The sequence below is a fragment of the Caloenas nicobarica genome, chromosome 5 (assembly GCF_036013445.1).
Source record: "Caloenas nicobarica isolate bCalNic1 chromosome 5, bCalNic1.hap1, whole genome shotgun sequence".
NCBI lineage: Eukaryota > Metazoa > Chordata > Aves > Columbiformes > Columbidae > Caloenas > Caloenas nicobarica.
Genome location: NC_088249.1, coordinates 22,605,836 through 22,633,177, shown reverse-complemented (window position 1 = coordinate 22,633,177; position 27,342 = coordinate 22,605,836). Strand labels below are relative to the sequence as shown.

Below are 27,342 nucleotides of genomic sequence, written 5' to 3'. Positions count from 1 at the left end.
TGGCTGTCAATACCTAAAGTCTGTTATGTGAACAAGCTTGCGCTTTCTCCTTCAACACAGGTGTTTTTTAAATTTCTCAAGCTAGTTTCTGGGTTTGGAGTTTTTTGGGGTTTTTTTGTGGTTTTTTTTTTTTTTTTTTTTTAAATAATGTAGAGCAACAAACATTTCAATAACAGAGATTCAGATTGTAACTCTTGTATCTATTAAACACTCTTTCTCCTTTCTTCCCCAAATCTTCCTTTGTTCTTGCTTTGTTGGTCCTTTATTCCAAACTTGCTCTCAGATCCACCATTGTTAGTGACTTTCTGGTTTACAACTAACTCCATGTAATTTTCTCTAGATCCTTTGAAAGTCTTCTGTCTCAAGGATTCTTCAGCTGTGGTCCTGGTATGACTGCTGAAATATAAGGCAGTCTGCAACAAATCGTAAATAAAACCCATCTGTGTTTCCCCAGAAGAAATGGGAATTGTTAGTCAAGTTATCAAATATGTGAAAAGGGGAGGTATAACCCGTATGTGGCTCAGCTGAGAGCTGGAAGCTACTTCTGTGTATGCAGTTGTATTCCTTCTACCAATAATCTGCAAAGGTAGCTGAAAGCAGGTCATAGAATCATAGCTACATACAACCAAGCACCAGCCATTGATCATATGTAGAGTATTCTGCTACCTTTCTGCTTCTCTGGAGCGGCTGGGTCAAGATTTTTATGATACAGTTTAGACAAGAGCTGGTTTGGGCAGCTGTTGGTTGGATCCTATAAGGGCAGTTCTATGTTAGGATCACTGAAGTCCCAGTTCATGCAGGCCTGGCATTTTCTTGCCTACCAAAGCAACTCCATACTGAAGTGCAACCGAAAATGCAGAGTTGCACCAAAGTTGTACCAGTCAGAGTCCCATAAGTAAGTTCTATTAGAAGGACTCTGCCCACAGGAATGAATTTCCAATTATAGAATCATAGAATCATTTAGGTTGGAAAAGACCTTTAAGATCATACAGTCAAACCATAAACCTAATATTGGCAAGTCCACCACTAAACCATGTCCCTAAGTGCCACACGTACACATCTTTTAAATACCTCCAGGAATGCTGACTCAACCAGTGCCCTGGGCAGACTGTTCCAATGCTTGACAACCCTTTTGGTGAATAATTTTTTCCTAATATCTGATCTAAACTGCCCCTGGTATAACTTGAAGCCATTTCCTCTTGCCCTGTTGGTTGATATTTGAGAGAAGAGAGTGACACTCACCTTGCTACCACCTTTTTCACAGGCTATCCCTGTAGTGGGATGAAGAGTAGACTGTGCTCAACCTACTATATACATAGATTCATTAAGAACACGAGAAAAGCCTGAAAAACATTTAATCTGTTTACCCCATATTCTGCCTCCAAAAGTGGTAGTTGCAAGTGCTGTTTAGAGAGAATGTGAGCATGGCAACTATCAGTGGTGCATTCTCCTTATATTCCCAAAGATTCCACTGCTATTGGATTAGGATTGTTGGGCCTTTCCCTTCCTTTTCCCTTTAATATCAATTTGTGGACCTGCTGTCCATTTGGCAGCAAATTCTAGAAGTTCACTACCCTCCGTGTAAATAAGTACTTGTAAAAATCTATTTTAAACTGGTATCCTATAAGTTTCAATGAGTGCGCCTGGTTCTACTATTGCTGGATTTGGCAAAGAGCAGTTCTACATTCACCTTCTCCACCATCTTCTGTAAACTTCAATTGTATTCTTTCTCAGTCCTCTCCAAACACAAGAGCCCTGGCCTTTTCAAGCTATTCTCATAAAGCCTCCTGCTCCACCCTCTTAATTGTTCCATTTATTTTTCTCTACACCTTTGGCTCCTCTGTTTCCTGTAGATGCAGAGGTGGGACTGCATGCAGTGCTCAGAAGCAGTGTTTGTGGAAAGCACTGGAATTGCTGCAGACACGAAGTACGTGCAGAAGTCCTGGGCAGTCTGGATAGCTGCACAGAGGACACGTGCTTGGAGAACATGTTCATCTCACGCTCCTTACGTGGGCCTTTTCTGGATGCTGATGTAGCTGTGGCTCAGCTCTGCTGTCTGGCGGAGGTCCCTCCACCCCACTGTCTGTCTGGCAAGAGGGGGAGGCTGCAATGCACAGCCCTGCTGAGTCACTGGAAGGAGATGTATGGTCTGTCTAGTGAGAGCATTTCACACGGTTAATCCGTAGAATGAAACTACTACAGTCCTACAAACTGAAAATATATTTTATTCCTGTTGCAGATATTAATAGACTTGGCGTTTTTGAAGTCTGTGCGAGGGCAGAGAGCTTTATTGGGAAGTGGAGCAAAACAAGCTATTGTGGGTCAATACTGTCCTCTGCTGGGAGGAACTACAGCTTTGTGCCACGGCTCTAAATGGGAATCAACAGTTGGATTATCTTTCACTCTGATGTAGGGTGTTTTCCGTTTGCAACAGGAAGATCTGATGCTGTGCTGGCTGCACTGGGGAAATTCTCCTTCAATGCTTAGCAAAACCTGGGAATTCTTCGCTTGCTACAAATGTGTTGAATTGTGGTTTCATTTATTTTTCATCCTGAGGTCACCTGCTTTAGAAGCTTATCCCTCATTCTCTTCATTTGCCTTTTAATATTTACTTCAGATTCACTTCTATGACTTTCCTGTCCTATTTGTAGAGTTAGCAATGCATATCTCCTTTCCATTCTCTTTTCATAGTGAATTGCTGGCAACTCATCCTGCAAGCATTTTGAAAGCAGAAATCAAATTTGCCTGTGTGTGTATGTTATATGGAATAGACACAAAGTATTTAAAAATGATAACTCAGAAGAAATCGGTGTCTTCAATAGTGTCACAGAACATGAATTCAATCAAAATAGTGCTAGTTGCAGAAATGCTTTTGCTGACTATATGTGTCAATTCTGGGTTCAGGAAGTGAAGAAGGTGGTTGAGAAAAAGTACAGGTTACAAGTTTTTCAGCTCTGTACCTTCTCCAGTCCCTGCCTCTGTCAGGATGTCATTGGGCAAAGAGGAGTCTCTTCGCAAGGAATTAATTCTGTACTTGTGAGAAAGAGAAAGGCAGGAAGTCTGGACTCCTGAGCAAGCCAGGCATGCTCAGGTTTGCTCACTTGTTTGGGACTCTTCTCTTTGCTAATTTCTATCCATGTAGTGCCACATGGAGTCCAGGGTTCTGGTCCTTAACCTGGTGAGGATAAGAGCCCATGCACTGAATACAGACTTCTGTATGTTAACAGAGAGAGCTTAAGTTTTTTGAAGCAAGGGTAAGCTATGCAGATACCTCCATAGCCAGTTTGTGCCCGGAGTGTTCCAAGATCTTTTGATCAGAGAAATTTTAAGTCTTGGTGAGCTTTTAAAATTTTTTTTTGTTTTGTTGTGGTGGTGGTGTTGTTTTGTTTGTTTGTTTTTTCTCTTTTTTGTTTTGTTTTTTGTAGCTCTTTAGGAGCTACAGGGCAATCACCAAGTGTTCACAGCAATTTACTTACAGTTTTTTTGCATCTCCCTCCTACTAGTTAAGTGGGTTTATAGGAATAATAGAGAAATGACAGTGGTGGTACAGAGTTCCCTGCTGTGGCAAGCAGAGATGGACATGGAGGTTATACTTTGTTATGTATTTCGTATGGGATTTATGTAAATACAACAGCATGATACCAGCCACACACTGTATTTTATGTACAAAAGTTTTTACAGCAGAGTGGGCCTGTGGTAGATTTAATTGTTCTCACTGTCCTTCAGTTAAATGTTCTCTTCTGCCTGCTTTATCTGATCTATAGTCATTGCAAAGTACCCGTTGCTGTCATTTCTACACACACTCCTGGTTCTGCTCTCTCTCTCTGTAATCATGTCAGACTATTGCATAGTCTTCGTTTTGCTCTCCACTGCCTTTTGGGAGAAGTTTATCTCCCATGACTGAAAGTAATTGGGGTATTTGTACTGTATGCAGGATTGATGTATGATATTTTTCCTTGTGTCTGGCAGGTTGTTTATAAGAATAACGACATTCGTCTGGAGCTGTCTCGCTTGGCACGGATTGGTGATACTAAGATGAAGATCTATGGGGAAGTTAAATTTGTGTGTGAGAATGTGGCTACACTGGATCCCATCAGCTTTGAGACACCTGAGGCTTATATTAGTCTGCCTAAATGGAATACCAAAAGGATGGGCTCCATCTCATTTGATTTCCGAACCACTGAACCCAATGGACTGATCCTTTTCACTCACGGCAAGCCTCAAGAGAGGAAAGATGTCAGGAGCCAGAAAAATACAAAGGTAGACTTCTTTGCAGTTGAGCTTCTAGATGGGAACCTCTACTTGCTGCTGGACATGGGCTCTGGGACCATTAAAGTCAAGGCCACCCAGAAGAAAGCCAATGATGGAGAGTGGTATCATGTGGACATTCAACGAGATGGAAGATCAGGTAGAGCGACAACTTTTTCTTGAGTAGATTCGTCATTCAGCTATAGAACTGGGGTTGTGTATTGGTTTTCAGAACCTTCGAAACCTGGTATATATGAGTCACCTTCTTAGAAAAACGTAGTGTTACTCCAGTTATATTTATCCAGCAAAGCAAAGGTATAAATGGCTAGGTTTTCATTAAATGTGTGTAGTGTGAACTTCTGAAAACACATTGCAGAGGCGCTCTATTAACATTTTATTCACAATCTTCAGGTATTGGGACCTATCTTTGCAATTGCATACATGATTATAGTGATAACTTTTTAGGCCATGCTGTAATGTTTAAGATCTTTCAGAACCATTATTATTTCATTCTTAGTTTGAGAAATTCTCACTGATCTACTTTGGGTTTCTGTTCGAAAAGGAATTTAGTAGAAACTGAATGAGGACTTATTTTTGTGACCTAATATTATTGTTTTCTCCTGGATCTTGTGTCTTTATAAAGAACAGGGGTTTTGGATCTTGTCATGAGGAAAAGAAAATTAATTGGTACAACCAGTGACAAAATTATGGTGACAAATCAATACTTTCATCCCTTTCTGTTTCCTTTAGCATCTTGCAGTTTTCAGTTTGATTTTTTTACTCTCACTTGGATGCCAAATTCTAGTCTAAATATCTCAGTAAGCATTCAGTGAATGTTCTTTTTTCCTCGCAGCTTCTCATTTTCAAAAATGTTTTAGTTTATTTCTAATAATATATCTACCACACAATTACCAAGAGGTATTTTGTTTGTTTCTAGTGCTGAATATTAAGGTAAACATACTCATGATGCACTCTGATATTGTGGAAGGAAGCAAAATAATCAAATACCGTAGCTTCATCTTGAGAATATGTGAACAATTATACTTGAATTCTTCCTGAGCTGTTGGGATCTCAAAGCCTGACCACGTGTCCCTTCAAAGGGAATTTTGCTCACATTTGCAAGTGGATTTGGGATTTGTCTGATGATCTCCAGATGATAGCATTAGGTCCCTAATGTTACGTTTCCAGTTGCAGAATGCCCTTGGTAGAGAGAATGCAGCACTAGAATTTGCTTCCCTTGAGTTTTCAAAAGAGCTGACTTTTAGATACCACACAAAGCCTAGCTGTTTGAACAGGCCTTTGCCTGCAGCTAGTTTTTTCTTTGAGTAAGGAGTTTCTTTGTGTCTGGCATGGTGCTCTACTAGGGCTTAATATGTGTGGTTATATATTGCTATCTCCTAAAGACATCGATTTTATAACATTTTATAAAGGAAGCCATAAATAAATAAATGGAGCTTTGATTTCTTTAGAATTGCTAAAATTTAATTAACTTCCAAGGATAAACTCAATTAGTTGCATTCAGTGCTGCCTTCAGTTTTGCTTGCTCACTTGGGGACTGTCTGGTGCCTGGAGAGGCAGCTGCAGAAGGAGGAGAAACACAAATGGCACTAAGCGCTTTGCTAAGAAAGTTTGTAAAAACCCAGGAGGAGGGGGACACATTCGTTTGAACTTGAAGGGTGTGACAGACGGCATTGCTGCTTGGTAGATGAGACTGTAGGACTGACATGTTTGTTGCTCGGCAGGGAGGCACGTGATGGCCCGTGCACTGATTAGAGATAACAGATTTTGAATTAAAAGTATTTTGCTCAACAAGAATGAACAGTTTTGTACATCCTTGTATTCTTCTGTCTTTCCATCTTTCTTTTATTTTCTGCTGATGACAAGTACTGGGTTAATGGTCCTATTGATTGATGTCTCCCCAGATAACCAGGATTCTGGCATTGATTTCTTCACAATATGCCTTTAGCAAGCATAAACCAATCTCATCCAGTGGTATTTTGGTAGGTGTGAGAAGAAAGTTCAGGATTCCTTCTTGTTTAGTCCTTGGCTTTTCTCCCATGTGCAAACCAGAGAACGGATACACCTTGAAGACTTTTTTTTTTTTTAATGTGGATGTCTGTCACCTTGAAACGAAACTGAAATAATGAATCTACTTAACGTAGACCACAATATAGCCTTTTGAGTTTAACGAGCTACTGATCTAAAGGTTCTAATTCCCATTACTAGAGCAGCCAAGCCTTCATTAGGTTTCATCTCTCCCCTTTTTCTTCCCAAAATTCAGGCTCTGCTGAGCTTAGTAAAATAGCCTAAAAATCCAGATATTCACTACTGCAAGGTACTAAGGCGGGAGCGCAAACGGTGGGAAGCATGGCAGTCAAGCTCAAATAACCTCTGGCACCTCTTGTCCCCTTAGGGTTTGTGTCTGCTTTGGTCTGTGTTGGCTGCTGGAGCAATAAAAGCTGTTTCTCTCTGTGCTCTGACAGAAGCTGATAGTGTGGACGTGGACACCTACTGTCCTGTAACATTCGTGTCTTTAGAGAAAGCCCCTACGAAGTGTCCACAAAACCTGTCACAGTTTCTAGCTGAGGAACGCTGAGAACATTACACAAGAAAATGTTTTCAGGTGGTCATCGGCTACAAAGCACACATGCTGTCCCACCCATTCAGACACTAAAAAAATCTTAGCAGAAGGTCTGGTCTGGGGTTGCATCACTGCCCTGTTCTGCGTTGCAGCTCTACCCTCAGTAACTGGGGATTTTTGGTCTGTTCTTTAACCCTGCATGAAGTACCTAAAGGATCGGAAAGGAGATGCTTAGATGCTCCTGGCTTCTCAAGATGGGATTTGGTATACCTAAACATCATTGCAAACATGGAATTTAGGGGGAAAGCAAAAAAACAAACAAAACAACAGAAAAATCCCAAAAAACAAACACTAACCTCATGTGGCTGCTCCTTCATTGGGATAACTCAGAACTTCCTCATCTCAGCAGCTTGATTTTAAAATGCTGCACATCTGAGCTAGTACCATTTCCTTACAGGAATAGTTGCAGAGTACAAAACACGAACAGAAAGCTTATGCTGCTGTCTAGCCCACTGTGTTGTCTCATGGTCTTTCTCCAGGCTTTATACTCCTTGGTATCCAGTATTTCTTCTCTTTTGAGGAGTTTCTTTACCTTTGTGGCTTTTGCAGGTGATGTTTGTTTTCTCCATAGTAGCAGCTGTCTGGAGCTTAGCCCTCCAGTATTTTGTTTTTTTCTAGTCTTTTGAGCAATATGTAGTGCACATACTGCTTTTGAAGAGTAGCAGTGGAGATGCTGGAAGGGAGACTGTGATCCTGTGGCTCCATGACACACTGCCATTTACAACTGTAGGTGTGCTGTCACATTTTCTCTTTTCTTACTTTGTAAAAGGGAAAACATCTGCAGTGCTGCAGCTGGTTTTTACAAAATGATTCATCAAATAACCCTGATTCTCTTTGAGCCTTTAATTTGTAATGCCTCTTGCTTTTGGCACTCTGCTGCCTCTGACATTATTCCTAAATCGTTACTGAACAGCGCACACATGAAATACCTTGTCTCTGTGTCCTACATGCTGTTCTCTAAGAAGACACCTATTACAACTGAAAAAAGAGCATGTGTACATGCCTGTGCTTTCTCACAGAGACACAAAATAGAGTTAACTCTATTAACTAAACTATCCCAGCTTATCGTAGGAATGTATGATAAAAATGCAGTGATGTGGAATTAATCTTAAAGCTTGGGTAGCTGTCACTGAGGACAGACTATCTTAATGACATGGCAATTGGATGCAATGATTTATAGCTAGGGACAGTGACTTGCTGATTTTTAGCTGAACATCTGGTGGGTAGATGTCCGCATCATGAAAGCTGCTGAATGCTCTTCTGAAGAGTCACTTTCCTTCTCTGCATCCATTTCATGTGTTCTGATTATATTTCTGCATTATATGTTCTGATTATTTTATGTACTCAGGTAATTTCTTGAAATATATAGGGATAGCCTCAGTTCAGTGTGCCTACGTCTTGCTTGGAGCATGTGGAAGCTACTAATAACAGTTTTAATAACAACTGCTGTTCAGAGATAACCTGTATTTTTATCTCAGTTTTCCTATTTGTAAAATGGAAGTCCTAATACTTAACTTTCTTTGTAGAACCATACAATAGTTCTTTTACAAGAGACCTCTGGAGTTTTCTAGTCCAAATTCTGCTAAAATTCATATTTTCTTCAGGGCTGTGTCCAGTTTTGTTTTGAATAGTTTCAAAGATGGTGATTCCACAACTTGTCTGAGTTTCCTGTTCCTATGTTTGACCACCTTCATAGTGAAAAATGTTCCTTTCTATAGAGTTGGCATTCTCCTTGCTGCAACCATCATCACTGTCTCTGGTTGCTGTGAGTGCCCACTGCTGACTCATGTTCAGATTGTTGTCTACCATATTGCCAGGTCCTTTTCTGCGGAGTTACTTCTTAGCCTAGTTGGTCTGCAGCCTGTACGTACACACGAGGTTATTCTATCGGTCCTTTGCTTCACTTTGTAAAGGTTTCTTTGAATGGTGACGCTGTACTTCCTCCAATGCATCAGCCATTCTCCTCAATTTGATGTAATCTACAAACCTGATGAGGGACTATTTAGTTCCATCATCCAAGTCCAGCTTTGGAGGTACTGATTAAGTGTTTTCTGTACGAGCTATGTAGTGTGAATTAATTCTCTTAAACTTATCTTTTTCCTCTTCAGTCCTGATACCATCAAACTCCTGTATGTTCTCAGTAAGTCTTTGCTTTGCTGGATGAATACCATTAAATAATGCTAAGTTTTTACTTATTATTATTTAGCTATTGTATTGTTATGCTTGTGATGTTACAGTGCAAGTTGGGATACAGACACATGATGATCTAGTCACTTAATGGAAGCACTGATGGCCTGTGGTTGTAGAGGAGGGGGAGCTGTGTGGGAGACAATGATTCTGTTAAGAGTGCATTTGGGCAGGGAAGAATCTTCACTATCCTGCACTAAAACTTAACCCTCAATCTGTTATTGGAAAAAAATTAACTAGACTGAGGACGTAAGTGAAAGTGTTGATTGATATCTCCTTATTCTCCTCATTTAGGTACAATATCAGTGAACAGCAGACGCACCCCATTCACTGCTAGCGGGGAGAGCGAGATCCTAGATCTGGAAGGCGACATGTACCTGGGTGGGCTGCCTGAGAACCGGGCAGGACTCATCCTTCCCACAGAGCTCTGGACAGCAATGCTGAACTACGGCTACGTCGGCTGTATCCGAGACTTGTTCATCGATGGACGAAGCAAGAACATCCGGCAGCTGGCAGAGGCGCAGAATGCAGCAGGAGTCAAGTCCTCCTGCTCCCGCCTCAGCACCAAGCAGTGCGACAGCTACCCCTGCAAGAACAACGCCGTCTGCAAGGACGGCTGGAACCGCTTCATTTGTGACTGTACTGGCACTGGCTACTGGGGCAGAACATGTGAGCGAGGTAAGCTGAGTTTTCTGACCTCACTTAAACAGAGCTGAAGGTGTGCAAGAGAACTAGAACAAAATAGGGTGTTTCTATGACACTTTCCCTACCCTCGTTGGTCTTTCCCGATACTAAGATCCAGTCCCCACACTAGTAAAACTTTCTTCTCTTATGGTTTCCTTCCAGTCTTCTCCACTTTCGCTTAATGAGCTTACCTTTTTCATCTGCTATGTCACTCCCTAAGCCTTCTGAAGTCCTTGTCTTCAGGTTCCAGAGTTTCTCTGGCTGAGTATAGTTTCTCTTCTAAGGTAGAAAATGCTGCTGCATATGAGAAGTCTCAGGCAAATTACTGGAAACAGTACCAAGTATGGACTAGCTTGGGACAAATTATTTATCCCAGTGCTGTCTAGTCTGCCTCTTCTTTGCATGGTAGGATTTCTTTGGGTACTTATGGGTAAAGCCAACTAATGAAATAGTGTTAACAGCAACATGTGTCCAAGTTCACCTCTGATAAGGCAAATCTGTAGGAGACAGTGGGAATTTCTTTGCATCTTGTTCTTACTCTTTCTGACTGGTGATTTAAAGACAGCTGATTGGAAATATGAAGCACAAGTAATGCTGGCACAGGCATGCAAAACATATATGTTCTAGGCTACATGGAAAGGAATTAGCTAATGTAAGATCTTTGAGCTATACATTTCTCAAATACCAAATGGTTCTATTAGTTTTTGCTGTCCTTTTGCTACTCTCAGAATGAGGTAGGTGAGTAATTAACAAAACCAAAAAAAAAAAAAGATGGGGCTAAGGTCACTTAGAAAAGAAAGTACTCCCTCAAGGGTGTTTTCTTGTATTGAAATCAATCTTCAGTTAATATTTGGCCATGAGCACTACAGTCTGGCTGAACTGCACTCACAGTACACCCAAGAATTAACTACAAACTATCAGCAGAGTCCTAGGGATTTCTGCCTCTTCTTTCTATGACTTTATTTGGTACTACAGCCTGATGGTTGTAGCATGTGTTTTAGGATTGGAAATCTGGATATTTTTGAGCTTCTGCCATAAATATTTTAGAAGGTACTTTTCCCATTCAGTGCCCTCCCCCCCCCATTTTTTAGTATTGTTCATAGTACCATACCAGTTAGGAGACAGAACGTGAAAGTTAAGAACTGTGCATAAAATATTAGACAGACTTGAGATTTGCAATTCATTCACTCTCCAGAGGATTTTCTACTTTGCGGGAAGTTTTTGTTAATGACCAGAATTCTTCCTATAGACAGGATGGGTTTTTTATGTTTTACAGCACAATATCTATCATCATTCATAAAGCTTCTCACAGCCAGCAATTTGTAGCATGCTGCCCTAGGCAGCAATAGTAGTTAATTGCCAGTGGTCCTTAAAACACATGAAGCATCAACGCTACCATCCATGCTGTGAGGACATGGGTGAAAATGTAAGATTCATCAAAATTGGCTATTCCAGTACCATCTCAGTACTTGTCTCTTATAGACTACATTGGAGTGGAATATTCTGGAAAACATCAGACATTTTCTTGACCACAGCCTTGGGAATTGTTTTGGACAATTGTTGTGTGATTAGATTTTGGAGAGACGTGATAAAAAGAAGCGCTACTATAAATACATTGTTCCCGCCCAAAATTGCAGTTATGCTTGCCCTTGGTGTTTATTTAGTATTAGGAGTGACCAGCTCTGTGATTGACGACTTTCTGGACTCTGTTTCATGTCCATCTTTGGGACCTAGCTCTCAGAAGAGAATCCAAAGCTAACCAATGACATAAAGGATTAATCTCACGTACCTTTAGATGTCTATGGGGTTGCTTTTTACTCCTTTTATTATCAGTGAAAACAAATCAGCAAGTTAAGAGCATATAAGCATTTCAATTTAGGGGAAATGAATCTTAAGTCTGGCCTAAGATCCATAACTTGGTGATGCTCTAGGCAGCACCAATACAAGTAAGATAGATGCCTGTATTAATGCATGTCTACCAGGATGGGAACCTGAGGTCCTAATAAATATGTGTTACAATCAGAGCATATTTAAGGTTAAAAAAACAATGATGGTGTAGTTCAGGACCATGTAAAAGATGTATGCAGAGGTCCTGAGCCTGAGAAACTCATTTTGTCTGTAACTACAAACCACAGACCCCTTACTGGTTTAGGCCCAGTATCTGGCAAAATATGTCTTTCCTGCCTGAGGTTCTCTGGAACACAAGAAGCAGCTCACAGGGAATAAATGTTTGTGGACCGAATACATGAAAGAAGTTGTGCAGGTTGAACTGTGTTGGACTCCACAACATTTAGTGTGGTGTTACACAGCAGCCTCATACTGCTCTGATACAACTACTTGATATCAGTGGTGCACACTGGTTTAGTCTCCATGAACAAAAGTATTTCAGGCTAGAAACGATATTTTTCATTCTCATGGTCAGACAGCCAAGGATTAGTGCAAGTCCTGACTTCAGCTGGCCTGAGGAGAAAAGTGGAGATGGAAACTGGGAAGGGAATTCAAGTGAGAGATGCTGCTGTGCCACAGTGGTACTTGTGCATCATGACTAGGGAGCATCCCCAGGACTGGGAGGGGAGGAGGAATGAAGAAGGAGCAGGCTAGCTCTTTTATAAGAGACAGCTACTGACCCACTTCTCCAGTCTGCCAACTGTTATCTGAGAAGGGCTGTCTCATTTTATTCAGTCGTTGGACTTCTGTCCTGTTAAAAGAGATGGGTGTAACTCTTGGAAGGAGTTTGCAGCCCAAGATTTAGGGTAAAGGGTTAAGAGGTAGAGGAGCCTAGAATAAAGAATCTTCTATGCCTGTTGGCTACCAGGAAAATCACTCTTTATCACAAAGCAAAGCACATACTTAACATTTAGTTAAAGTACTGAAAATACAAAAGACGTATGTACTACTCCAGGGAGAGAAGCAGATGATTCATTTATTGCTGATAGTAGAGTCTATCTCCCACTTCCTGGTTATAGCATTTCTACATTTACAATGCTGTATTTCTTAAATGTGCCATATGAAGGACTGTTATACATCTAAAAGGGACTTGAAAAGGAAATTGATTGTGTCATAGTTAGAAAAGAGGTTTGGGTTCCTTTTATTGAAACAATAAAAATATGTGGTATTCAGTATGTCACATATATCTAAAGCCTGTAGGATGTTGTCCTGTCAGTGAATTAACACCTCTGTATATTCAGCAAGTTACACTAGATGCAACATAGACTTTAGTTTCAGTGATCTGCTCACAAAGGACTTCTGTGCAGATGGAGAAAGGTGCTATGGCTGCAGCGTGATAAGGCACAGAACAGAGGGCCGCTGCCAAGGCCTCAAACTCATTCTTACAATTCCAGTTTCTAATCGGTCGTTCAGAATTGGCAGTAATACAAGCAGGCAAAGGTGGTTTTGGTCTTAAAGTATGGCAACTTCTAAGAGTAATATAGTCCCTCCTTGGGGTAATTGAAATTGCGTAGAAGGGAATGGGGTAAGACATGGCAAAGACCTGCTCATGTCTAAGGTGCTCCTCACCCAAGGGGAGTTAATGTTAAGGAACTGAAAGTGCTGGTAGATTGCTCTGTTTTTTTCGGTAATGATGTTTTTCCTGTGCTCACCTCTTCATGAACTACCCAGGAAAGATTATTCTTGGGGGACAAATCCTGAAGACTTCTATTAGGTATACTTGCATTCAAGTTCTTGCTCTAGAAACTAGAGTGAATGGACATCACTGTTTGACCCTCAGAAAGGCTGACACAAAGTACTTCACTTACATAAGGCTCCCTTCAGTCTTCATAAAATTCACTTGATCTGCTTGTGAGTTTGTCTTTCTCTCCAGCTCTCCAGCCAGTGGCAGGTGACAGAGAAGGGGGAGGAGATGAAAGTGCAATGGGATTCATGGACCAGAAGTGCTCAATGGCAGGCTCTGAGGTTAAGCAAAGGCAGCAGCAAGTGCTGGCAATTAACTAGATGCGGTCTTCATTTCACACGTTGCACCAGAGCCTATGCTGACCTGGTAACAAACCCGTTGGTTATTTATTTTCTTAAATCCTTGAGCTTCCCATTCTCTGTCATCTTTCCATAATGCTTCTCTGTTACCCAATCTAACTCTGTGTGGCCATCTTGGGAATCATATGTAAGAAGAGCCTTTTTGAGTGACTGTTAAAATTAAGGAGTTGCTATAAACATGGCAGCATTTCAATGATTTTCTGAAACCTTAGAGATTCTCCAGTAGCTGTTGGAAGGGAACGGCGGTGTGGCTGTCCACCAAACTAGGAAATAAGACTCTGCTGGCTTTGCAAGTGGCATGAACTCAAATAGTATTCTGACCTCTTTGTCTAGATGCTTCAGATAAGTATTTTAAGATTTAAAAAAAGTAGAGGCCTGGCAGTGAGGATCTGTGCTAAATGTCTAAGTTCCTCGTACAGTCAGTGGAGGGAGGTTGTTGCTTCCCAGGAGAAATGCAAAGCAGTGATGTGATCTGCTTGCCTTCTTTTGTTGATTTGCCTGTCTCTTTTTACTGATTACTTGGAGATTTTGGTCTGATAATACAGTATGGCTTCAATCCAGAAGGTGACTGTCTATGCTGCAAAGGAATTGATAGTGCCAAACTGCCAAGGCTACCAGACTGACAAAAAAGAGGATGTCTTGTTTAGGGTGGGGTCATAAAGTGAAGAAAATGGAAAAGAAACTAATAGATAGAGCACAGGTCCACCTGCAAGTGTAGCTCTGAGACCCTTGTAATGTGGTAACAATCTTTTCACCTCCCCAGCTCCCTAAGCTTTCCTGCATTCCTGTGATATCTGATTAGAGTATGTACAGTGGGGAGTAGGATTTAATCCAGCCAGAAAGACTCGTAAACTGAAAGGCATTTTTGGGTCTCTCTGAAATGAATGAGAGTCACAGTGAGGTTGGATTTGTGATTGAAGTTATGGTCTTGGGTTGTGGTGTGTCAGGCATTAGGAAAAAAACAAACAACAAAAATTTGGAGCTTGTATTCTCTGTGGTACTTTGTCATTTTTACATCCTTGGCTTATAGAAAGAATAGGAATATCAGAGAACAGTAGCTGCAGTGCAGCCTTTACGTTCTAGAGTCCTTCGTTCTAACAGGTCTGCCTTTTTGCTAGTTAGTTTGCAATAAAGGATATAAAATATCTGAAAGCCCAAATGTTTTCTGGTCATCAGACATAGGGCAGGCTTTGGGAGAACTGACGGGTAGGCTCCTCCAATGCAATAGGTAGCACATTTTCTCCTGTGGCATGTGAACTACTTTCTCATACTGAACCCATTACAAATTAGGGCGAGCTGCAAGTCTTGATAGCAAGAAGGGCTGGAGGGCTGTTACAGACATGCTGGGGAGTGGGAAGGGTGAGTTGGTACAACTACTGTGAAGGATCTTTAGTGTTTTTAGGTACTTAATGTCTTCTATACTCTTTGGTTTCTAGTTTGTTAGTATTTGATGTCAATTGTGGCATCAGGTCACTGCAACCCCCAGTTAATTGCACTTAAAGTGTTAGAGGTGGGATCTGGCTCACAGAGGATGATGTACTCTTTTGCCGTGACAACAAACTGTCTCTTCACAACCCATGGAGTTTTCTGAAAAGGACCCCAAAGCCCTGGCAGTAAACAAGCAGGAGGAGGGGAATGTGTGTTGTATTGCCATTAACTGTTTTCTGTAGCTGCAGTGAAAATGCCAGGGGCTTGAAAAGGTACATAAGGTCTGTTCCACTGCTTTCCTTCTACCGTAACACTGTGACGGGGACTGCAGAGGGCAAAAGCCCAGGAAGGATGCAAAGCAAAAGACAACTAAAAATCTGATTGTTTTAGGCCAACGAAAATCAAATATTGTTGATCATTCACTTTTTAATGCTTTCTCCTACTTAATTGCCTTGGCTGGATTTTTTTTTTTTTTATTAAGAGGTATATACTGATAAGATTAGAAAATGCAGGGGTTTTTTGAGTCTGCTGGACATTTAAGGCTGAAATAAAATACACTGAGGTTTAGATTTCAAACCTCTAAAGTTAATTGCTGAGAACCGGACATAGCCTGAGTCCTTTCCAGGTAAGAAAAACCAAGTCTTGTTCTTGCCCTTTCCTTTTGCTAAGCTGCACCCAGTGTTCCTTACAGCAGGACAGATATCCCACTCCAGTCCTCTTCCCAAGGGCTGGAACAAGTGTCCCTTCCTGTTTGAGTTTGCTCACAGATGCTCACAGAATTAACACCCTGAGCAAATCAGGATTTTTCTCTGTTTTGTAGCATACTATTTGTGAACAGCAATGTACCTGCTGTTGGCAATGATGATGTTGAGCGCAGGGCTACACATTTTATTATCTGCCAAGTACCTTTATGGCAATGTTTGCTAAGAATGGTTTAATGACAACACACATTTGCCCATTATGTAGGAAATAAACAGAGATGTTGTAAACTTACTGGTAATAAGAAATGCTACAAAATCATTTAGTACGTAGTTTAGGTGCTGCATACTTTTCTGTCTCAAGCACAGGTAGCAACATAGATTTCCTTTTTATTTTATTGAAGATGTTTGGTGATGGTTACATATTTGAAGGTTTGTTTTAAAAAACCCTCAAATGTGTTGATACTTTTTGGACTGTCCAGACCTTCTCAGTCTGCAGTATAGTGCTAGACAGCTGCTGAGAACAGATTTTCTTATAGAACTGATGGTTCCCAGAGGTGGTGGACATATTAGGAGAAAGGCCTTTGCTGCAGTCTTTTAATGCTTTTAATCCCTGCCAGATGTTGAATATTCAAAGACTTTAGGAAAGTCAAAACATCAGAATAATTTTTATGATTTAATGAGATAAAGTGAAAGATGTTAGAAATCAGAAGGTCTGTGCTAGAGCTCACCTGTTCATTGACTTACTACTACCAGATAGGTCCCTATTGTACAATTTCCCAAAATATCTCCAAGCTGCTGAAAAAAACATTCCATCTGAATTTGGAAAAAGAGTTCACACACTCCCTTCACACCCATTTTAATACGTTCCTCATAAATGTTATAGAAAAGTCTCCATTGAACGTTATCTGAGGCATGTTAGCTTTTGCTAAGGGCATTTGTGTGAGAAGTTCATTTTCTTACTTTCCATCAATCCATTTGTAACATCTGTGGCTGTTCCTTCTACGGCTGCCTCAAGCATCCACTACTGTGGCATGTCCTGTACGCAGTTCTTCTGCTCAAGAAATGCTGTTTTGGGCTTTCTGTGCTTAGCTCCCTCCTACTTCTCCCTAATGACCGGGTGTCAGAGTAGAAGACTACTGTTTGGTTGCATACGTGCTAGATTATTCTACTGTACGAGGCTTTTATGTATTTTTCATCTCTGTGTCCTTTCCTTGTCTTCCATGGGGTAACTTCTGTTCTAACATCCAAACAATTCCCAAGATGCTCATGAGATGTTGTGCTAGCTCCAGTAAGGACAGTGCAGCCAAGGTGGGACTTGGAAGAGAAGCAATATGAAGGAACACTTTTGGAGTCGCTCAGTTCTGCGGATTTATATTGTGATCCTGTCCACTCATCGTAACTTTATATTCCTAGATGTATCTATTCAGACAAAAGCCACTCTGAGTACGTGTTGTTTCCAGGACAAGTGATGGTATTTGTTGCCTTGTAATGCCTTTGTGATATCCTCAGTACAGAAGAGAGTGCAGTTAATTCTGCAGTCAGGGTGATTACGTCTGTTTGGGAAAAGATAATTTCGTGGTCTTTAGGCTGCCGAACTTTAACTTTGAAGAGTCTCATTGATGTGATAATGTCCATCAGCATCTGCTGAGCAGCTGGAAAATCTGAAACTGTATAAACATCAGCTGAATCTGTCTCCTATATTTTATAATGACAGTGGTATGATTTTTTTTTTCTGTGTTCTCTCCTGTTTCTTCATGCTGTCTCCATCATCATGTGCTCTTCATATTTACAGCCACTCCTGCCTTCCATGCTGCATGTGAATTTGTTAGTATTCCAGGTGCTCTTTATCTCATCTGAATGTGGTGAATGATGCCACAGAATAAGATAATTTCTGCTGTTTTTCTCTAAACTTCTGTGTTTCTGTTTAGTGCTGAGTGTATCTCTCACAAGGTCCTCCCAGTTGAAGAAATACAATTATCCAAAAATATTAGATTTTGTGCTACTGTCAGCTCCTGTAAAGCTAACAAAGAAGATGTTGATGGATAGATCAGTAAGAACATTTGGTTAATGCTTTTTAGCATCTTATACTTTTGTTAGTATAGGCCTCTTCTACACGACTAATATTGTAGTAGCGTATATATTTATCTGCTCGTTTAGAAATGTCAGCTCAGACCAATGGCTTCTCCTTAATGCAAGCCACAAAATACACCCCATCTATAAGGCAAGGCAGCACAATGCTGCTCAGGTAACTCTCAGATTAAAGGACAGCTTGTCATAGCAGGTCAAATTTGCCGGAATCACACTGCGTCAGAAGAAGGTAAGGTTTACTAAAACTTGAATCATCTGAAGAGATAAGTCACCATGCAGCGAGGAAATAGTTTTTCACCTTCTCGTCCTAGCTGTTCCAGGTAACTCCCAGCAAGACATATAACGGCACGTCACTTACGTGATCCATAAGGGGCTTGCTTTCTTTGAGCATGCACCACGTCTGTTGTGATTTGTCAGGTGGCTAGAAATGAAGTGATCACACTGGGTGCAAGAGTCCCTTCAGATTATATAGTATCTTTGAGTCTCTTATTGCTCAGTAACTGATCGCACTCTCTGTGGCTTTGTACCCCTCTTCCTTTCCATACGCTCGAATCAGACCACTTTGTGTTTCTGCTGAGACTACCAATTGTTCCTGCAATCAATGGGAATATCTTGCTGGAAGTGGCCAGGATGAAATAGATTCATCTATCATGAAAAATTATTTCCAGTATTTAAAATTCCTATATAGACCTTAGAGATGTTATCTGTGAAATTAGCTTTCTCTATCTCTCCGCTTTGCCCATTCGAAGCCATCAAGCTGAAAGGCAGGCACTGGCACAGTACATTTTCTGTCTCATTTCTTCTTCTCTATTCATCTCAGGGGGAGAGGAAAGACTTGGTATTCATGATGCTCCTTTAATTGACTCTTTCCATGTGGAGATAGGCAGTCATCCCTTGGACATTTTGATTGATTGGGTGAGGCTATTATTTGATATGGAAAGGAAATGCAAAAGCACAACCATCACCACAAGTGTGGAAAGGCCCTATTTGGTGGTGTATATTGGCTCACTCAGATCTCCTTGATTTGTCTGCTTTGCCTCGTATGCAATTAATCCACAGAATGGCTCACAGGGTGGTCCTGCTGAATCCCCCCAACTAGGTACCAGACTCCAAGGTATGGCTCTCCAGAGGGAAACCACTCTCACTCACTTTGCTAAAGAGTCTGAGAATGCATAAGGGAAAGATAATTTTCATCATCTTTATCTGCTCCCTTACCAACATCCTCATTGTTTTCAGGGTAATCGAGAATGAGGAGGTTAAAATTGGGAGATAAGGTGCAGAAGAGGGAAACTGTATCCCGATAAATCAAATCTTAATACAAGTTTCAGGATGACTTCCTGCTTTTTGATGATTATCAGTGGTGAGTAGACAGATGGTTAAAACCTGAAACTCAGAAGATACCCATCCCATTAATGCAAAAGTCATCCCACTGCAGAGACACAGAAGCGGGGAGGATGTACAATAAAAGTAACCAGTTGGTCTCATGATGCTTCCATTTTATATGGCTTGAAGCTGTTGACTTCTGAAGATCTGCCTGTTAAGACAAGATCCTCTTGCGGTCAGCCTGGGCCCTTTGGGTAGGGGTTTTCCTACCATCCTAATCTTGTTTTCTTGTGAGCAACTTACTGTTTTTCCATTTTAGAACAAGGAAAAACTGTAATCCTTCATGTTGTGATACCACTAAATAGAGCAGAAGGATGGGGATGGTTAGAGGGGATTACTGTTGGAAGTTATATCAAAGCACCAGAGTTTAGGATTCAAACGTGGTCATGTGGAATCAGATTGTTAAGTTTGACTACTCCAGTATCCACAGGCACCATTGCAAACTGCTGAGAAAAGAAAAATATGGTATTTTAAATAGTGAAATTTTATCCACTATCTTTCATTATATGAGTAAAAATGGAAAAATAACAATTCAGCCCTCAGCTGAAAAGCATGTTAGATTGACAGCTCTGGAAGTCCTAGACTTGTGCTCAGAATGAGAAATATATACAGAGTAGCTATCCTTTATATACCTTAATCATCTCCTGGAGGAGTATTTGCATTAGAGATTAAAAGGTGCGTCCGTCTTCCCGACCTGCTTGGTCTTTGGTAGAGCTGCAAAGTAGAGTGGCGAAAGGGGGATCTCTTCTGCAGCTCTGATTTCCCCTCCATTGCTTGTGTGACTGCTGAAGACAGGACATGAGGCAGCCTAGTGCAGCCAGGTCAGCAAGCAGACCAAGAGGTTTTGAGGTGAGTAGAACAAAATGGAGTTTATGCTGCTTGTATCATCTGCCACGTTAGGACAAGATTGCCCCCTAAGCAAGTGATTGGCAAAAGCCATGTGCTTGCTAAATATAAAAGTGAGAAGGAAGCAAGAATACAGAAGAAAAAACCTCGAACATTTAATAGTTTTTTTGAGTTTGTTTTTGTTTCTCTTAATATCTCTGTCATGAATATTTGTGACTGAAGAGAAAAATAACATCAAAGGAGATGCTCTTGACATATTAAGAAATTTCAAAAGATCCAGAGTTCTTACACTACTATCAGTGTACAGGATCTGGTTCCTAGATGTGGAAGCCTGACATTTCTTTGCATAGTCACAAAAACATTCAAGTTTTCACTACTTCGTTACCATCTTCCCAATGAAGTTTTCTTCTGTTACAGTCCGGCTTTTTGATGTAAACTCCAAAAGTCACTGCTACCCCATTTCTGCTGGTCAGCCCTCGTGTCCAATTTGTGCAAATATGCTTTATTCTACATTTGCATTTGATTGTTCTTTCCTCTTGGAGGACTGACCAGTGCTGAATTCTAGCCTTTCCCCCCTCGTCAGGTGTTATTGGGGGATGATTTAGCACTGCAGTTGAGGTGCTTGATTCAAAGCTGTGTTTTCAATAATTCCAGCTTTTCTTTTTGTTGAACACAGGGTTGGTCAGCTGAGAATGTGTATAAAGTAAGGCACAGGTATAAGGCACAGGTAATAGCTGGCAGTTCAGTTTGTACCAGTCCCAGTCTGATGCTGGGAGCACCACTGTGGAGTGAAGGAGCTGCCATGAGCCCCCTTGGTGAAGGGGGTGGAGACAGTCCAGAGTTCTGTGGGTTGGAGATTCACTCCTGTCCCAGTCTGTCACCCTGCTTTTTTCCTGAAGCTGCATCACAGTCCTGTATCTTGGTCAAATGCTCGTATGCCATTCCCCTAAGCCTGCCAGATTTCTTCTGCGACCTCACTTTCCAGTTCAATCAAATTTCATTTTCCTGTCTGGCGCAGAAGAGGAAGGAATGTCCTGAAAGATTTCTTGGGATGTGGGAAAAGAGAACAAGGGAAGGAATGAATAAAGCTTTGTCAAACAAAAGGCTGATATTTTTTTCTTGTTTCATTTCATAACCTGTAACCTTTTCAGGTATCACAATTAGGCAAAACAAAAAGCATTAGAGTGAAGAGAAACAGAAATGATTTATCATGCTATTTTTAAATGACTCACTTTGGTTTTGCTTTATATTTTAATGTTTTATTTAAAGTCAAAGGCACTTGAGCTGCTCTAAAAAAAATCAAAATATAAAGGAACACCACAAATAGCCATGTTGAAGAGTAATGAATCCAGCAGACAGAAGGACTTGTGTCCAAATAAAAAAGGCAGGAAAGTGTAGGCTGGAATTGGTATTGACTGTGCAATGTGCACAGTGCTAATGGACCTGCAGAAGAAACAAGAACATTGCAGCCATAAAGTGAAAACCTGGTCTGCTGTGAATACAGATGAGAGTGGGGAAGACAGTGCTTTTATGAGGCTGCTCTTGCACATGTGGCCTCTTGAGCTAAGCTGCTTATAAAGTCAGAGTGACAGGATGTAGATTAGCAATCAGCATCCTCATTTAGCCATTTCTCTGCAGGTTGATTTATACTGCTGTGATTTCTTTTGTCTTTTTCTGCTGGCTGGTGACTATTTGCTGAGCCCATCATTCCCTTTTACACTGTTATGGATGGGTTTGTGTGGGTTTTTGTTTGTTTGTTTTGTTTGTTTGTTGGTTTGGGGTTTTGTTGGTTTTTTTGTTTGTTTTGTTTTGTTTTGTTTTGTTTTTGAGAGAAGTCATGAGTTATGGAAGTTAAAATGCTGGTCATTTCCCCTTCTTTGTGTGTGTGAGTGTTGCCTACAGTTCATACCCTTGTCTGTGCCAGCAGCAAAGTCTCAGTCAGTAAGTCTTCCAGGAGAAGCAGCTTTGAAACAGCTGCCATGTCCCTTCTGCTGAGAGTTGTTTCTTCTCAGACACCCTGTTGCTCAGATTAGGAAGGGATACTGGCCTGTATCCTCTAGATGAATGTGCTCCATCAAAGCATTGATCTACAAGATCTAATTAAAATTGAGTAGCACCTATAGCTTTCTTCCCCCATGTGGATCCTTTGAAAGGGAGTATTCTGTTGGGCGCAGAAGAGATTGTTCATGCCAAGAGCTGTAACTCAGCATCTGTTTTGGTGCCTGCAGGTGGCTGTGTGTTGTTTTCTCCTGCTTCAGCACTGCTCCTGGGTTATACACTTGAGCAACTCCTTGGTGAAGGCTGCCTAGGGAGGGCTTCAGGCCAGGAAGGAGGACCACCTTGATACAACTGGGAGGGGAGATATGGCCGTCCTGGTATTATACTTGTTTGTATTTGGGACTGAAATATGCTTAGTGCTGAGGTGAGACAGATGTGTTCAGGCAATGAACTGTAACCTGTCTGACACTGTCGTTTTGACCATCTTTGCACTTTGGCAATGGATTTTGTTCAATTCTCTGCCATAGTGATGTGGGGCCTGCCAAATCTCACAGTATTGCCCCTCTGTCTGTAGAAGCCAGAGATGGGGGATTGGATGAAGTTTTGTACCTTTGCATGCAGACAACAATGGGGGAGCCTTCAGACATACAAGGAACAGGCAAGGTCATAGCTGAGTGAAAGCCGATATGTTGCTGACTTCTCTACATGTCTTCAGGCTATCAGAATAAGCTAAATAAACCCATGTTAAACTGTAAGGATGCAAAGTGATAATTCTATGTAAACAAGTGCCATTTTTGCATATATGCAAAGTATTTTCGAAAAGAGATAGATAAAATTATCATTTTACATTTTGGGTAACTGAGATATACCGCAATTAAGTTACTTACAATAAGATTCAAGATTACAAAAGTAATCAGCCACAGACATGGGCTGAAGGTGTTGCGTTTACTTTGCTGAGATTTAAATGTCTGAATCTATGATATCAGATAAATTAGTCATTAGACTTTTAGGTCACTAAGCTACTTTTTCCACCTTGAAAAAGCTATCTGATGTCTCTAAAATAAATTTGCAGATCTCTGCAGACATGGTGACATAGTCCTGGGATATTTGATTAGCAGTTCCTAGAGATAAATACTTATATACTGTGATAGCACAGAGATAATTCATATCAGAGCCTGAGTTCCTTCATCATCTTCTTCTCTCCTGTTTTTCCACTCAGAAGAGCACTGATGAATCACTTTGGCCTTTCAGCCACGCAGTAAAAAGAAGCTGATTACTGTACAGCTCCCCATGGGTCAGCCTCTCTCTTATCCAGCATTGCACTCACTCAACTATCACTCCCTGTGTGCCTGGCCAGAATCCAGGGGACTCAAACTAACTCAAATGTGGTGGAAGTTAGTAAAGATATGCTTGTAAGACAAAACTGAAGTTGTACAAGCTAGAACTTAAGGAACAAGTGAACATTAATGAAATGTTATGTGACAGCACGGGCTGAAAGACACAGTGATTTCCCCTGGGCCAGAGTAGAAGCTCAATGAATGCTGTTACTTGGAAATCTTTGTAAAGCCACCTCATGGGTGCTGTTCAGAAAGCGTGTTGCAGTATTTTGGGCAGAGAGCACCCTGCAGTCCTGTGTGCGCAGTCCTGTGTGCCCTGTGGGACCATCCACTGGCTGCTCCAGTGGCAGTTCCTGCAGGTCACCTCTGTGAGCACGGGCGCTTGTGTCACGTACGTTCAGCATCAGCGCTGGGCTCGTAAGGAAACTTGATCAGGGCTTCTCACAAAACAAGCATTGACAAATATGGGGCGTCACTAATTCAATGCTTCACAAAACTATACAATGTAGACATTCCTTGGGATTCTCTTTCTGGCTTATATTGCTACAGACAAGTTCATTTTTCTGCGCCTCATCTGCCCCGACTGCAAAAAAGATCCCCAGATACTCAAAACTTTCATAATTCATAGAAGGATTGTGAGGTGAAAAAGTCATTAATCGCTAAGAGCTTCAGATTCTAGGATGGGAAAAGTTGAAGACCAGCAAAACATTAATTTTAGTTAATCTTCGACCTTCCATTTTGTAGTTTTTGTAGCTTAATGGACATCCTGCTATAACAACAGGTAGAAAAGCTGTCTACTATAGTGATTGATATTTATTTTTGTGTTATCTAACTCATTTTCCTATTGTTGTGGATTGACAGATAGTATTTTATTTTTCCTCAGTACAGAAATGTGGACAGCTTTTGGTTTTGTGTATTAATAATTTGAATTTATATCCCCAAAAGAACAACATTGCCCAAACCTATGATGGTTATTAAAACTCCTTAAAGGTCAGAGATTTTCTTTTAAAGTAGCAGTGACTTTCTGTCTTGTGCTACTTTTCTATACCTGCAATGCTAATGCAATCCGTGTGTGATTGCTCAGACACAGTGCTGGGGGTTTTGAGTGGTATACAAGCAACCTTTTGTAGATCAAATGCTGTAGTGCTTGAACCACTCAAGGGGGAAAAAATTTCTAGTTTCTTTTGCATTGAAAAGGTAAAATTATTCATTGCCCTTTATGAAGCACTAAACAAATGATGAGATTTTGTATAGTGTGTCAGCTATTGACTGAATGTATTTAAATCAATATTGATATGAGATTTACAGAGCACACAAGAAGGGAGCCTTAAATAGTCTTACCCATTGACCTTTGTGAAGATAATAAACCTAAATATCAACTCTTCACCAGTTAAATCGTGTACTAATGAAGTGATATTGACTACTGAGCTACAGGCATGCTAGTGAGAAGTGTTACTAGTCACATAGGTAGAAATGTGTAGTCAAGAAATGTGAGTATAAAAACTGTATTGCCTTAACAAGCTTCCATGGCTATTTCTTATTAAAAATAAGTAAATAAATCAGTGTAAAGAGGTTGCCGCCGAACCACTTTGACTGAAATCCAGCAATATGAAGGAAATTGGCCAAAAAAGTTGAAATATAATCAGGAGGCTGAAGGGAGGAATTATGGAGAAAGATTAGAAGAGTTCAGTATGTATTGCTTGGTAAAATGATAACCTGAGGGGAGGATGATGCATCAGCGCTGATGGGAGCACTACCTTTCCAAGGAAGAGGGATTATTTAAGGAAGTTCACAGGACACTAACTGTGGAATGTGGGGTTAAGTTATGAAATAAAAATGATTAATAGTAGACAGAATCCTGATAATGAGCTCTATTACTTTCCGTTTTGTTTTGCTAGAACAGGAAACCAAGGGAAGGGATAGAAAGCCCATCAGTTAGACACTAGAAATTAGGATGGCTAAAACAGCAGAGTATGGCCAGGCTGCTATATGCTTTAATGAAATGTGCTTTGTAAAAGGGAAGGAAGGGAAAGGAGCTGTGTGATTTAGCTAGATCTTCTGTTTATAGCTTGTATGGTTCTGTGAAATGTATGCCTCAGAATAATAAAAACCTGAGACATCTTCTAACTTCAAAAGACTCATTTTTCTTTCTAAATCCTGCTAATGACTGGATATGTTTTCCCAGCTAGTGAGAACATGAATAAATTTATAAAATATGCAAGGCACTGATTCCCAAAGTGTATTTGGTTTGATTCTTAATGTAATTACTTATTATAATAACTCTTACTGAATTAGGAAGGGTAAAATAGTTTATTGTGTAAAATTAACAACATTTTGATACCTCAGCTTCTTTTTTAGATTATAATAAAGAATTGTGGAACAAACTACATGTTTAGGCAAATTAGAAGCAGTATTATGTAGCATATGAGGAAAAGAATGCCATTAAGGAAGGTATTGTCGAATACACAGTAGGAAAAAGCTGTTGCCAGAAAACCTCAAATCCCAAGCTCAAATCTCACTTAGAAGAGGTTTACAGAGTCGTATGAGGAAGAGAAGCATGGGCAAGTGTAGCATGTGTCCAAGATCTGTTCTGGTTGTTGGTAAAGGAGAGCCCAGTGTAGGGCTCGTTCTCTCTGGCCAGTGTATGAGCAGAAGCGATAAGGTTGGTGTTTACTGTCCACCTTTGTGGCAGGTGGAGGACAGAAGCTTTTCTGACTTCCAAGTTCTCATCCTAAATATCGCTTACCAACATACAAAAAACAAAACAAAACCAAAAACCCGTCCATGTTAAAAAAAACAATGAACCAAAACAACAACAACAACAAAGTAGTCTGCCATTTAGTTCATTTGCATTCAGTCCTGCTCTTCGAGGACTTTGCTTGATCTTAGGCAAATCAATTAGGTTTTAATGCAGAAAAGTAGTAAATACCCGCCCTGTGTAGTGCTTAGAGGCCCACCAGCTCTTAGACTAAAATCCCAAATCAGAAGTTATTTGCCGATGGTGTGCAGCGGCCGTTAGGTGAGGGCAGTGTTCACCGCAGGCAGCACAGTGCCAGTGGCTGGGGGGGGACAGGGGCAACAAGCAGCGGTGTGTGCCGGGGGCACAATGTGCTGCTCTCCTGGGCGCTGCCCTGATCTTGCTGCAGCCTTGAGCTTGTTGCCCACGTGAACAGGAAATTCACTTTCTAAAACCTGTCTCAAGATTCAGATACCAAATAGCATTGTAGGTGGTCATACAGCTGCAGTGTGTTGATGAGGCACTTTGGTATAATAGTTGCTTTGCTTTGAAATCACCTTCTTTCCATTAAATGGAAACTCCTTTGTTGACAGACTGTAAATTGCTTGCAGTTCTGTGCCTTGATCTTTCCACATGTCTAATTGTGCACAAGTTGTCCTCTGTCCAAGAGTTTTGTATGTATCTACATACCTGTATTCCTATATTCTTTGTGTCAGCAACCTTGTACCTTGTAGAGGACGTGCCAGTGCCATGCTTAAAAGCTGTGAAAGCTTGTGGGCTTCTCACATTGGTGATCTATTGTTGTGGGGTTTTTAAATTAGATTGGTGGTGTTCTGTTGAGCCGTGTCAGGAGTGAGTGAGAAATGTCCTGCAATTTCCACTTCCAGATGCAGATGAAATCAGGGAAGTATGACAGTCCTGCAGCAATCCCTGCTGGTTTTGGTGCCTTTGTTGGAGCACAGCTGTGCCCAGCAGCTGGTCTGGAATCAGGGAACCAGGAAATTTGCACAGTTAGCAGATATAAATACAGAATCTGTAACTATGAGAGATGCTTAACTCTGCAGTAAATAAATC

General features: G+C 40.9%; 1 protein-coding gene across 11 annotated transcripts in view; it reads left to right on the top strand.

Moving 5' to 3' along the window:
* The window catches only part of NRXN3 (neurexin 3), a 984,867-nt gene that overhangs the window by 262,416 nt on the left and 695,109 nt on the right, over window positions 1–27,342 (top strand). For all 11 annotated transcript variants that reach the window (XM_065635027.1, XM_065635026.1, XM_065635029.1 and 8 more), the window contains 2 exons: window positions 3,970–4,408; window positions 9,371–9,754. In XM_065635027.1, coding sequence (XP_065491099.1) covers window positions 3,970–4,408; window positions 9,371–9,754 — 823 coding nt within the window. The remainder of the gene's footprint in view (window positions 1–3,969; window positions 4,409–9,370; window positions 9,755–27,342) is intronic.